This window comes from Sinocyclocheilus rhinocerous, unplaced genomic scaffold, assembly GCF_001515625.1.
Source record: "Sinocyclocheilus rhinocerous isolate Xijiao unplaced genomic scaffold, SAMN03320098_v1.1 scaffold2705, whole genome shotgun sequence".
In the NCBI taxonomy this organism is placed as follows: domain Eukaryota; kingdom Metazoa; phylum Chordata; class Actinopteri; order Cypriniformes; family Cyprinidae; genus Sinocyclocheilus; species Sinocyclocheilus rhinocerous.
In genome coordinates this window covers 191016-205437 of record NW_015653049.1, presented here as the reverse complement: position 1 = coordinate 205437, position 14422 = coordinate 191016, and the positions used below count along the sequence as shown (strand labels likewise).

Below are 14422 nucleotides of genomic sequence, written 5' to 3'. Positions count from 1 at the left end.
CATCTCCTCCTCTGGAGTCAGAAGCATCTGAGGTCGCTTTGGGCCATTCACATTCCTGCCGTGATCAATCGTGCAGCCAACGAGCTCTCACGACAGCCTGCGCTTCCGGGAGAGTGGCGGCTCCATCCCCAGGTGGTCCAGCTGATTTGGGACCTCTTCGGAGCCGCACAGGTAGACCTGTTTGCCTCTCCGGACTCGACCCATTGCCAGCTGTTTTATTCCCTGAACAAGGGCACCCTCGGCACGGATGCGCTGGTGCACAGCTGGCCCCAGGGCCTTCGCAAATATGCACTAGATTCTATAGCCTTTGTGTAGAGCCGGTATCTTCCCGTGTACTCGCCCCCAGTGGCCAGTAGCGCGAAGGACCCGTTCTAGTGTCAGCTTGCAAAGCCACTCCCGCCCGAGTATTTTATGTATTTTGAAAATACAAAAATACTAATCTTAAATGTATTTAAATACAAATTACATCTGATTTTTGCCGAAGGCTTTCAAATACAAAATACAAAATAGTATTTTGTATTTCAAATACGTATTTTAAATACATGTATCTGAAATACTGCCCATCCCTGGTCAGACCCTTCATTTCTACGGGCGGGGGTCCCCCTAGAACAAGTGTCCAGGCATGCTGTGGTGTTCACGGATGCCTCGGCCACGGGCTGGGGGGCCACGTACAATGGGCATGCAGTGTCGGGTCTGTGGACGGGGCCTCAACTGCATTGGCACATCAACTGCCTCAAGTTGTTAGCAGTACGTCTTGCGCTGGTACTCAAAGGGTTGCTACATGGCAAGCACCTGCTGGTCTGTATGGACAATACTGCAACCGTTGCGTACATCAACCGCCAGGGTGGTCTACAATCCCGCCACATGTCGCAACTCGCCCGTCATCTCCTCCTCTGGAGTCAGAAGCATCTGAGGTCGCTTTGGGCCATTCACATCCCTGGCATGCTCAATCGTGCAGCCAACGAGCTCTCACGACAGCCTGCGCTTCCGGGAGAGTGGCGGCTCCATCCCCAGGTGGTCCAGCTGATTTGGGACCTCTTCGGAGCCGCACAGGTAGACCTGTTTGCCTTTCCGGACTCGACCCATTGCCAGCTGTTTTATTCCCTGACCGAGGGCACCCTCGGCACGGATGCGCTGGTGCACAGCTGGCCCCAGGGCCTTCGCAAATATGCACTAGATTCTATAGCCTTTGTGTAGAGCCGGTATCTTCCCGTGTACTCGCCCCCAGTGGCCAGTAGCGCGAAGGACCCGTTCTAGTGTCGACTTGCAACGCCACTCCCACCCGCTGGGCCGGATACGTGCGTCTAGTGCTCCAGTAGAGTTCCCCAGAAATGGCTAACCCTGTGAGTTCCTCCGTCACCCCCCGGCAGTCAGACGTGGCGGAGCGTCTGACACCAGGCCTACACTCGTATGCGTTGTGGAACCTGTGTTAGGCTGGGTGTCCATATGTGGTGGTCCCTGCAGCGATCCCATATGTGTATTCTTCCAAGGTAAGGCTACCCAGGCCGGCTAGCCCGTGTCTTTACGCACCGGCTGCTCATTAAATACTTGCTCTGCAGCGCAGAGCAGCTGTGGCAATGATCGCATGCCAATGTGCATTGGCTCGTTTTTCTTACACTCAAAGTAGATTGGTCTCCCAAAGCGATCCCCAATTCGGTTACATACATAACTGAGACGTTTTGATTTATATGCTGTTTAATGTTTGATGATCATGTTAGATTACATGTGAAAGCAATACTTCTGTTTTGTTTCTGCTTCTTTGTCTGTGTTTTTGATCCGGAGATTCTGTACTCTTTCAGAAGATGCATAAAAGATGTGTAATGTAGCATATAACTGTCAAAACATGGATTGTTGGAGAACAAGCATATGCCAAATATACTTTGACTTTTTCTGTCACTATAACTGCCAACAAGTTAATGTCATTTTAAGTATATTTCTGAGAAGTACATAAAAAGTAGACTGAAAGTACACTTTGTTTTTGTTTTTTTAGTTTAAAAGAAGTATAATAATAGCACACTTGAATAAACTTTTTTTTTTTTTTTCGTAAGGGTGGTGATCTATATCTTTTGGGAGAGAAAGGCATAATGTTACATAGAGCACGTAGTAAATCTACATGAATGATGTGTAAAGCAGAATGACAAATGAACAATAACATTAAACAGAAAAAACAAGAGCGCACCACACTTCCAGTTACACATTATCACAAGACAAGGAACTGAGGCAATCTAAAGACTTAAAAACACACAGGGACTAATCAACAACATGAACCAGGTGCATAACTTAAATTAGAATCCATGGCAACTTACAATGAATGAGAAGTCAGGCAAACAGGGAAAACCAAATTAAGCACAATAAAAAACTAAACATAAGCCTTACATTACAGCCCCCTTGTCAGTGCTGGTAGCCTCGTGGGCAAGTGTGCTGACATATAGTGCCATTGTGCTTTGGGCGTCCTGAGTTCGAGTTCGGGCAGGCAGACCGTTCCCGATCCTATCCCCTATCTCTCTTTCTCTCTCAATTCGCTTCCTGTACACTCTATACTGTCTAATCATAATAAAGGCGAATATGGCAAAAATAAATCTTAAAATTCTTAAATCTTAAATAGTACAAGTTATAATGTTTAATCAGTGAGAATGATTATTCTACCAAAATTACAATTTTTTTTCCAGATACTTCCAATAGAATCAAATCATATCACACATTTATGTAACGATGGGGGATTCAAAGGGCAAAAGGTTGTGAACTACATCATAATTCTTCAGACATTACCATGTGGACAAGCACCTTCATGGTACTTGTTTAAATGCATAATATCTCATAAATGGTAAAAATATGTACAATTGTTAAAATAACGTTTTCTATAAGACAAATATGTAAGCAATTTCAGCTTTTGCTCCTAGGAGTCTCTGTTGACTTTACAACATTTAGAAACAAAAATAAATACTAGTTATTGTAACTGCAGAAAATAACTTTAATATACTGCACTGTTTGGTTGATTTCAGAATGCCAAACAATATCATGTGGGCTGTTGTTGTCTGTCTGTAGGTTATCTGGCTGTATGGTGACAGAGGAAGGCTGTGGTTATTTGTCTTCAGCTCTTAGTTCAAACCCCTCACACCTGAGAGAGCTGGATCTGAGCTACAATCACCCAGGAGATTCAGGAGTCAAGCTGCTCTCTGATACACTGAACAATCCAAACTGCACACTGGACAAATTCAAGTATGTTAAGCAGGATTTTTTTTCTATTTTATTATTAAAATTACTCCTGTATACCTGTGTCAGATTGAAAGGCATGTAAAATATAAAAAATGTAATACATTTATTAATATTATTAGTGAATTAGACAAATGTTTAGCTGTAAAGGTTGGAATATGTATAAACAAGCATACAAACATAAGCTTGTATAAACAAGCCAATGTTTATGCTTTAGTACTTCCAGCTGCTCATTCAAAAGGGTGATAGAGATAAAATATATACTTATACAACCATCTTTAACATATCACAATATAGGCATCATGAGGTAAACATTCATTGTCATAATACATTAACAGTGGATTATTAGAAATTGCTGGCCACAAATGTGCAGTATTTATTGATTTACTCTGAAACTGTGAGCCTGCAGAATGTGCAGAATGTGCAAAAGTGCAGTGCTTTACTTTGAAACATGTCCACTTCAAGAACTAATAGTATTATTAAATAAAAATAGGTTGTAGTCTACAACCGGTCTACAATAATACAAATAGAAAAAACATTTATTATAGATGTACTGTACTGTAGTGATTCAGCATAAGACAAAACTACGGTTTGGAAAATTGATTCATGATGTATTTGCTCATTATATACATTTTGTAAATTTCTCTTTCCTTCAGTGATTCTGCTTGTTAACAGGTGTTCATCACTAATGCTCAATCCTCACTTAATTATCTCATTAATGTCATCACCGCTTCAGTGTCACTTCAACACTCTGTAGTGTGGAGACATATAAGTGCTGTGAGGATGTTGCTGTGGGATTAAAGGGGTTAAATGTGTGAGATGAAGGAAAACACACTGTGACATATATTTTTAACAGAAATATACTGTTAATTTAATTTACGGAAGCAAACTGTAAAAAACTGTAGATTACTGGCAACCACAGCTGCCGGTATTTCACCGTAAAATCAAGAAAAGAAAACAGCAAAATACTGTAAAACCTAACAGTCAACTTCCTGTTGTGTTTTGTGGGTCAGCATTGTGCTGGAGAGCAGAGCCTGTGTTTAAGTCAAGGACGGACAGAGAAACACTGATGTTATGCTGCTTGTTGTTTTATTTAAAGGCAGTAACTGTGTAGTTACTGATGCAGTGTGAATCTCTTCAATAATTTCAATCGCACATGAATGTGTGCTGCTGTTATCTGCAAGAGATTTAAGTTGAATTGATGCTTTTAATGACTTTGCATAAATCAGTAGGTTTTTCTTCATGGACTTAAGCAAATTAGTTCTTAATACCAATATGCTTGCATTACTTAAACATTATAAATATTAGTTTATAAACAAATGCCAATTGGCCAAATTAAGTGCACTCGGGTTTCTGCAAATAAAATGAGTTAACTCAAAGGTTTGCATATTAACATTGTATCAGTTAATGAAATACAGTTTTTCACTGTAAATTTAAACAGTTCTGTAAAACCTAAAATGTTGCTACCGTATTTTTCACTGTAAAGTTCTGGCAACCATAGCTGCCGGTATTTTACCGTAAATTTACCGGTTTTTTTTTTTACAGTGTAGGATGATACCCACAAGAAAAACAGTTCATACGGCAAACTCCCAGTCCGTATCACGTATCATATCACGTTTAGAAAGAGTTGTGTAATGTTCATACCTTGAGTCCTCGGTTACGTTTAGAAATGTCAGCTGAAATTACATCATCGATGCGTAAATCACTAAACACGATTAGAAATGTCCGTTGAGCACGAGTAGAAGTCATAACTTGCGTTATATCCAGTTCAAAATAAAGAAACCCACCCCTAAATACAAACAAATGAAATACAATTAACAAACATTACAATTTTATAATAATAAACAACAAGACATGGCTTATCTTGAAATCTCCATTTTAAATCTGGTTAGTTGCTCTCCAAACACTCCTCAGTGGGAGAATCAAACACACCAAACACCACTTCAGCGGAAGATTCCATCACTCCAAACAAGAGACTGAAACGGGACACTCGAACACTCATAGCACGGTTTCACAGGGAGAACTCAATATGAATCGGAGGACATAAGATTAAGGCATGTGAAACGCAGTTATAACTCATAACAACTGGACATTACTCTTTCCACTTCAGCCCTGATGTCACAATCCCCGTCAAGAATACCAACTCACTATTTAAAGGGTTAGTTCACCCAAATATAAAAATTACCCCATGATTTACTCACCCTCAAGCCATACTAGGTGTATATGACTTTCTTATTTCAGACGAATACAATCTGAGTTATATTAAATAATGTTCAGACTAATCCATGCTTTATAATGGGAGTGGATGGTAGCCCAAAATTTGAAGTCCAAACAATTGCACCCATCCATTATAAAAGAAGTCCACATGGCTCCGGGGGGTTAATAAAGGCCTTCTGAAGCGACGCGATGTGTTTGTGTAAGAAAAATATCCATATTTACAACTTAATAAATCTTAATCCATAGCTTCTGCTAACTGTCATATGGAGAGAGCAAACAAAACAAAACACTGGTCACGAATTAGTAGTACAGAATGAGGATTTGTAAAGAAAAATGTTGGAGGATTTCAGTATAAGCCAAGAGGACACTGGTTTTCCTTTGCTGTAAACAAAACTTGTTTCTCGCGAGACTAGCATATTCTCACTAGAGTTTATGCTACGCCTACGTTCTAAGTTATCCGTACGACAGTTTAGTCAAGACCAGACCCTCCAAGCACCCAAACCAAGACCATTTAAGAGAGGAATTAATTAGATATTTCAGTCTTTAATTAATGATTGAGCATTAGCAAACACTTAGAAAACACTTCTTGTTAACAAGAAGAATCACTGATGGAAATAGGAACAAGAACAACAAACGTATAGCATCCCTGGCAGCAACATAGTGTAGGTCCACATCGGGCTCACATCGGGCCCGTGTGGAATCCACATGTACCAGATCTGGGCCAACACTATGTTGCTGTCAGGGATGCTATAAGATATATGTCTATATCAGATGTGAATGGCGCAACCTGACAAAAACAAACTATTATAATCATGTTGAGATTTGACAATTTCCGGACAGTGAACTGTTGCCCCGTTCAATCTCTGAAATACTCCAAGCACTCACACTACTTCTGAACATGAAGAGCTAATGGATTTGCAGCACTCGCTCTGTTGCATTCAGTGTAAGACACAGTGTTAAAAAGGATGTGTATTACATTTCAAATAAATGCTGTTCTTTTGAACTTTATTTTCATCATGGAATCCAAGAAAATAGTACACAACTACCAAATACTGTTCTTTTTAGCAGCATCATATGACCCCTTTAACATTAAGTAAAATATTTCTTAAGCAGCAAATCATCATGATTCTTGAAGGATCATGTGACACTGAAGACTAGAGTAATGATGGTGAAAATTCACATTTTTCATCACAGGAATAAATTACATTTTAAAATATGTTCAAACAGTTCAGCAGTTGTTTTAAATTGTAATAATATTTCACAATTTTTTATCAAATAAATGCAGCCTTGGTGAGCATATAAGACATCTTTTATATATTGATCTCTGACAAGCTACATAGTAGTTTTATGTTTTTACATTAATTTTTACTGTTTTTCATAGTGTTACTTTTTGGGCAAATTGCTTGGAACCCAGTGTCATTTAATCTGACCCACAACAACAACAACAAAAAACTAATTATTTTTTTCTTTCTTTCTTTCTTTCTTTTTTTTTTTAATCCAACAGGAGAGTTAACATTATAATTAAGGCTTTGTATGCCATTTTTTATGAGTTCTTAAGAACCCGTGGTTATCTTGCGTTACATAAGACAAAAGGACAGCGAAATACCACATCTCTCATTCAAAGACACTGAGCAGTGACATAGGAACATCATACACCAAAAAATGAGTGGTTCCCAACCACGTTCATGGAGGCCCCCCCAACACTGCATATTTTGTATCCCTGCATCTCAATTCACCTACATATACTAAGCCCTAAAATTATGCACTCTTTTTCTGAAGAAAAAGTACATACCTTTGAGTGTGTAGCAAAAGAGTAGGCAAGCTTTGGGACATACTATCCCGTCATAAAACTTAAAACTTCGTCTTTTACGGACGCTCTCTGACGCGTCCTGACACCATAAACTGACCTGTCAATCATTTTGTCACAGTTATTATCCTCCACATTTCATTACTTTTCAAAAGAAAAAGTGGGTCTTTCATGTGGAGACTCTCTTCATATTAATGGATAATGATGCATTTAAAAGTTCACATAGTTATTGCAGATTAAATACAACATGGATAACACTAAATATATATTTTTTATCAGGTTAAACTTAGATTATTAGTCACTCATCCTCAGTTGCGATAATCTGCCATGTTTTATAGTTTTTTAACGGTTTTTACTCGTGTTTGTAGTTCTGAACAAATCCTCGTCCAAGTGCAGTGGGCTGTGGGCTATATTAGCCTTTATAGTGTGCATGAATGCACACTTTGAAAACCTGCCGGAAATAGTAGATCATCAACATACTATGTTTTGGGACACACTTATTTTAATCTCACATACTATTTAGGATGGATAGTATGAACATTGAGACGCAGGGTATGTCGCCTTTGTCTGACACACCCATTTCAGGTCTCCATTTTTTATGAGTTCTTAAGAACCCGTGGTTATCTTGCGTTACATAAGACAAAAGGACAGCGAAATACCACATCTCTCATTCAAAGACACTGAGCAGTGACATAGGAACATCATACACCAAAAAATGAGTGGTTCCCAACCACGTTCATGGAGGCCCCCCCAACACTGCATATTTTGTATCCCTGCATCTCAATTCACCTACATATACTAAGCCCTAAAATTATGCACTCTTTTTCTGAAGAAAAAGTACATACCTTTGAGTGTGTAGCAAAAGAGTAGGCAAGCTTTGGGACATACTATCCCGTCATAAAACTTAAAACTTCGTCTTTTACGGACGCTCTCTGACGCGTCCTGACACCATAAACTGACCTGTCAATCATTTTGTCACAGTTATTATCCTCCACATTTCATTACTTTTCAAAAGAAAAAGTGGGTCTTTCATGTGGAGACTCTCTTCATATTAATGGATAATGATGCATTTAAAAGTTCACATAGTTATTGCAGATTAAATACAACATGGATAACACTAAATATATATTTTTTATCAGGTTAAACTTAGATTATTAGTCACTCATCCTCAGTTGCGATAATCTGCCATGTTTTATAGTTTTTTAACGGTTTTTACTCGTGTTTGTAGTTCTGAACAAATCCTCGTCCAAGTGCAGTGGGCTGTGGGCTATATTAGCCTTTATAGTGTGCATGAATGCACACTTTGAAAACCTGCCGGAAATAGTAGATCATCAACATACTATGTTTTGGGACACACTTATTTTAATCTCACATACTATTTAGGATGGATAGTATGAACATTGAGACGCAGGGTATGTCGCCTTTGTCTGACACACCCATTTCAGGTCTTGGAGTCTCTACTAATGAGCTGATGATCTGAATCAGGTGTGTTTGGTTACGGAGACATGGAAATGTGAATGTGGTTCCGGGAATGTGGTTGGGAACCACTAAGTTATACATTTAGTCCTATAGGTGCTGAACACTAACAATCCCAAATACCCAACTGTATTCTAGAAATGAGTCAGAAAAATGCATCTATTTTTATAATCTATTTATCAGGAGTAATTGGAAATATAATTTTTATAATTAATAATTGATTAATCATTCAACCTTGCACTATGTGGATTTACTGACTGAATATGACACTGTGTGTTTTATAGTGTGGATCATGGAGGAGGGTTCAGGATTACAGCAGGACTACAAAAATGTATGTCTACACACACACACACACACACACACACACGTTTACTTAGCTTTCTAAATGGGGACATTACATAGACTTTTATTGTTTTTATATACAGATAGTTATACATTTTACAACCTCTAACCCTAGTTAAGTAGGTACACACTAGTGATGCGCGGATGGCGGTTATATCCGCGGGTCGGGTAATAAAAAATGCATTCTGATTATTCGCGGGTGGATAAGATAAATCATTAATGATGGAAATATTAACTACATTTTCTAAAATATGAACGTGTTTTAAATAGGCTACAAAAATTGAAAAAACTGTAAATTAACATATTAAAGTTATTCAACAAAACATTATTTAGTCAAGAGCAGTGAAGGATTTTCTCTGTCTTTTGTTGTTTGATTAACATTAGTGACAGACGGCACAGCTTTATTAGGCTGCTGTCACAAGACCTATTTCACAGATCCAATAGGCCTACTGATAGTCATGCGTTTTATTTCGCAACCGTTTACATTAACTTAAGACAAAACCGACAGCGCTTATGAGAAGGACGAGGACGACCATTTTGACGTAATTTTGTGTGTATTTGGCCGCTTAAAGGGTTAGTTCAGTCAAAAATGAGTGTTTTACTCACCCCCGAGGCATCCTAGGTGTAAATGACTTTCTTCTTTCAGACGAATCCAGTCGGAGTTATATTAAAAATTGTCTTTGATCTTTCAAGCTCTATCGTTGTACTCAGCGGGTGTTGCATTCCTTCGGTTCAAAAGAAGTTAAATAAAAAGCACCCTTCCACAAAAAAAAGTGTCTCACACTGCTCGGGGGGGTGAACAAAGGTCTCCTGTAGCGAATCCATGCGTTTTTGTAAGAAAAATATCCATATTCAAAACGTAATAATCACTTGAATCTAGCTTGCGCTCACTGTTGTACACGGAAGCAGTTCCGGGGGAATGACGTATGAGGTGAGGAGAGATCGAAACAAAACACCGGTCACTAATTAACGATAGAGCTTGAAAGATCAAAGACAATTTTTAATATAACTCCGACTGGATTCGTCTGAAAGAAGAAAGTCATACACCTAGGATGACTTGAGGGTGAGTAATTTATGGGCTAATTGTCATTTTTGGGTGAACTAACCCTTTAAGAGCAACAAGCTCAATTTGGTACTCGCAGCGCGCGCTTTGGATGTGACTGAACGCACAAAAAGTGCCTCTGGAGCGCACGAGTACCGAATGACTTAAAAAGACGTGAAAATAATAAATTTTTGTGGCAATGCAACAATGACCGATTAGGCAAGTGACAATTCTGTCAACTGTACCCAGTACAGTGTACCCGTGGGCGGCGGGATAGCAGGTGCTCCAGCAACCCCCTAAAAAGACCATAGCATCCCCATACAATACAACGTGACTTGCAGTTGCACATTTCGTAATGTCATAGCATTTTATTTTAAAAATGGATCGGTTCCTTGTGCCAAGCAGGCCTACCCCCGACTAGTTAACTAGACGTTTATATTAAATTGATTAATATAATAACCTACTAAACCATCTTTTAATAAGCATTTAGGCGTATTATAGCCTATATTCCATGCAAAAGTAATGATTATGAATGCGTCAGGGGAAAAGGAGACATTTTAAATATTTATTACTAAACTAGTGCTTTCTCAGTCGGTGTCGGCTGCAAACACCAGTGTTGTACCGAATTCTGCACCCCTGTCAGATTATGCATCCCCTCGTTGAAATCGCTATCTGATTGCCTAATCCCAACCCCACCCCTAATCTTAACCCCTCCCCCACACCTACTCCTTAACCGACCAATACTAGGGGATGCATAATCTGGCAGGGTGCAGAATTCGGCACTACACCGGTGTGGCTCATTGTTGTGACGCGCTCCATTCGCGGAGACTGCATGAGAGACAGAGGAAAGCACATCCAAAAATGACGGAGTACTTTAAGTTCTTTCCGCAGGAAAAAAAAAATTATTGCCCAGGCGCCCCCATGCATGTTACAGTAGCTAAGCATGATAATACTCCCACACTCCTCATAAACACTTGAAATTCGCCTATATAGCGATGTTATTATTAATATAAATAATAATAATAATAACCTGTTTGGTCATATTTACTATGAAATGCTCAGCTCCCCCTGTCATTTATCTAGCACCCCCTCAGCACCTGCGTTCAGAATTCCCCTGAGTGCACCGAAACACGAGCTAAAGTCTTGTATCGCAGCGAGCAGCAGCTCTAGATGCGCCGATGTGAAGAGAAGGTCAAAGAGAGAAGTGAATGAGACTGACTGCGGACCTGATTAAACATAATTCTATTATACAGAGAATTGCGAAATTCTTTCTGGGTTTATTTATTTTTCCAAAACGTTCCAGGCCTGGAAATTGCTGTTTTAAAATCCATGACTTTTCCAGGTTTTTCATGACCGTATGAACCCTGAATGTGACGATCGGGTGCGGTTATCTAAATCAGACACAAATACAGGTGCGGGTGGATAATTTGTTTGAAGCTGCAGATTCAGGTGACGTTTTATCTCATCCGCGCCTCACTAGTACACACACAGCTTTAGTGTTTGTGGTTTGATATATAAATGTCTGTCTTCTTGTGTTCAGATGCCTGTGATCTCACAGTGGATCCAGACACAGCACACAATCATCTCATTCTGTCTGAGGAAAACAGAAAGGTGACACATGTGAGAGAATATCAGTCATATCCTGATCATCCAGAGAGATTTGACAAGACTCTTCAAGTTCTGTGTAGAGAGAGTCTGTCTGGACGCTCTTACTGGGAGGCTGAATCGAGTGGAGATGCTGTTATATCAGTGACATATAAAGGAATCAACAGGAAAGGACGGAGTGATGATTGTGTGTTTGGACGCAATAAGAACTCCTGGAGTCTGAGACGCTCTAATGACAAATTCACTGTGTGTCACAATAACAAGTTCACCGACATACGTGTCTCTTTAGGCTCATGTAGGAGAGTAGGAGTGTACGTGGACGTGTCAGATGGGACTCTGTCCTTCTACAGTGTCTCTGACACGCACACACTCACACAGTTGCACACATTCACCTCCACATTCACTGAGTCTCTCTGTGCTGGATTTAGGGTTTATGGTTTGAACTCATCAGTGTCTCTATGTGAGATTAAAAATCCTGTGAGCAACAACAAAGATGGCACACCCAGCCCACTCTCTCTTTGAACTGTTGCCCTCTGGCTGGTGCTACAGGGCACTGACCACCTGAACAGCCAGGCACAAGATCATTTTCCCCCCACAGGCTATATTCAGCCTGAACAGTTAAAACTCTCATGACTATACAGTATCCACCATAACTATGCATTTGTAAATAACCTAAAAATAGTTTATTTGTAAATTACATGTACAGATACGCTATTTGTAAGTGTACTGTTTATCCATTAAACAATTGTTTTTCCCCTCTATATTTCTATTGCACTGTAAAAACATGAATTTAGCTGTTTGCTCAGTTTACTTTAAAAAGTAAGCTAAAGCAACACAAATCTTTAATGTCTCTTTCATTTAGTTTTATTTTATTTGTTAAATTAAATTATACTTGTGAAATGTTAAGCTAACTTAATCCATTTGTGTTGGGACTACATGAAGCATTTTTGTTGCATTGACTGAAACTGGGCAGTGGCATTCTAGTTCCCAGCATGCTTTGCATAGGGATGTATCAGGAGCATAAATGTTGAAATTAAGTGCTATTTAATGTGTTTTTTGAAAAGACCTGTTATTTGTGTAATATTCAGTTATGTTAGATCTATCCTGAGTTTGAGTCTAGGGGCCTCATTTATAAAATGTTGCGCAGAAACCATCCTAAATTTGATCTTGCGATCGTCTCTCAAATATGCATACGTGTGATTCATAGAATGAACGTATGCACAGAAAACACACGTACACCTCTCAGATGTGAAATCTATGAATCGTAAATTATCTTGAACTTGTGCGCAACTGAATGGTTTCAGCTCTCTGCCTTGTAAACGACTCCTAATTAATGTCATTAACATGTAAAAGATCACCAGTCATCATCCAAATGCTTTAATTCAGAACAGCGAGCTGCAAGAACAGCTTACATTTCCAGAAACCTGCAGTACTCCAACAAGAAAAAGTGAGTACGTCTGCTCAGACCCTGACGTGACGCTAAACACTTTTCCACGTCAAAGACAGTTTTTACAAATATGAGTGCTGGCGTGGATTTAAGCTCACGCAAACACTAAGATCAAATCTGAACGTATGCACGCTTTCTAAATGAGGCCCCAGGGCTCGTGGACCTTTCCTGATCCTGTCCCCATCTCTCTCTAGCTCTCTCTCCCACTTGCTGCCTGTCAATTCTCCACTGTCCTATATGATAAAAATGCATAAACATCAAAAAAAGTAAAAAATAATAATAATAATAACATTCCAACTAATTGCGGGTGGGTCGCAGGCGGATGAGAAATAAATTATGTGCTTATTTTAATAAAGACATGGAATATTAACATGTTTCAAGCATTTTGTCAAGCAGTAATTTACAGACACAATTGCAGGATTCACTTGCTAAACAGGAGGTTAAACAGATCCAAGACAAATCAGAGAAAATCGTATGTGCGGGTGGTTGGTGGAAATATGACAATTTTTTTAAAGCGAATTCAGATGACATTTGAGCTGATTCATGCATCTGTAGTCTGCACTATGTCTGTACATTGTTCTGCACTGACATGGAAAACAGAACATGCTGAGGAACAATACTATCAAGACATGGGTTGAACCTCTTATCACAAAGAAGACGAGCTTCGTTAAACCCTATATAATGTTTGACAGTGGCCAGAAGATAACTGTTCTGGATGTTTCCATCGTGATGGGATATAGAATGGACAAGCTGAAAATTAAGAGGTATGGTTCCCCAGAGAAGGCTTCTTCAATAATGACATGGGTAAGATCCATGGACCCAGTTAAGTACCTCCCGGTTATTATTTCCAGCAGCACATTGCTGTAAGGTCCATCAGGGAAAAAATAGTTAACTACTTCAAAAATTTCGGCCTGCAACTCAAGCTAAGTAAGCCTCTAAAGCAGGAAATGGAATTCTAATTTAACAGTATGGTGACATTGCAATAATCCTGTTGAGTAATTAAGAACAGCTTTTACCCCAGCACTATACGGGAGCTGAACGCTGTCAGCATACACACACACACAACTAGGGCTGCCCCTAATAGTCAACTAATCGTTAGTCGACCAGAAGAGGCTTGGTCGACCAACATTTTATTAGTCGCTTAGTCGCAGAAAAAAAAAAAAACTTCCACGGGCAGAGTCATGCAGTCCGTGACGGACAGATCGTTAACGGCTGGTCTATGGTAATACAGTATACATCGACGGGCAGGACAAATGCTCGACTATCATTCATC

The 14422-nt window shown here is 39.5% G+C and overlaps 1 protein-coding gene across 1 annotated transcript in view; it reads left to right on the top strand.

Annotated features, from left to right (window-relative positions):
• Positions 1-12368, top strand: part of LOC107715561 (protein NLRC3-like) — a 24509-nt gene extending 12141 nt beyond the window's left edge. Inside the window, exons 4-6 of the mRNA XM_016521708.1 lie at positions 3046-3219; positions 8998-9044; positions 11638-12368. Coding sequence (XP_016377194.1) covers positions 3046-3219; positions 8998-9044; positions 11638-12224 — 808 coding nt within the window. The 3' untranslated portion in view covers positions 12225-12368. The remainder of the gene's footprint in view (positions 1-3045; positions 3220-8997; positions 9045-11637) is intronic.
• Positions 12369-14422: the final 2054 nt, after the last annotated feature.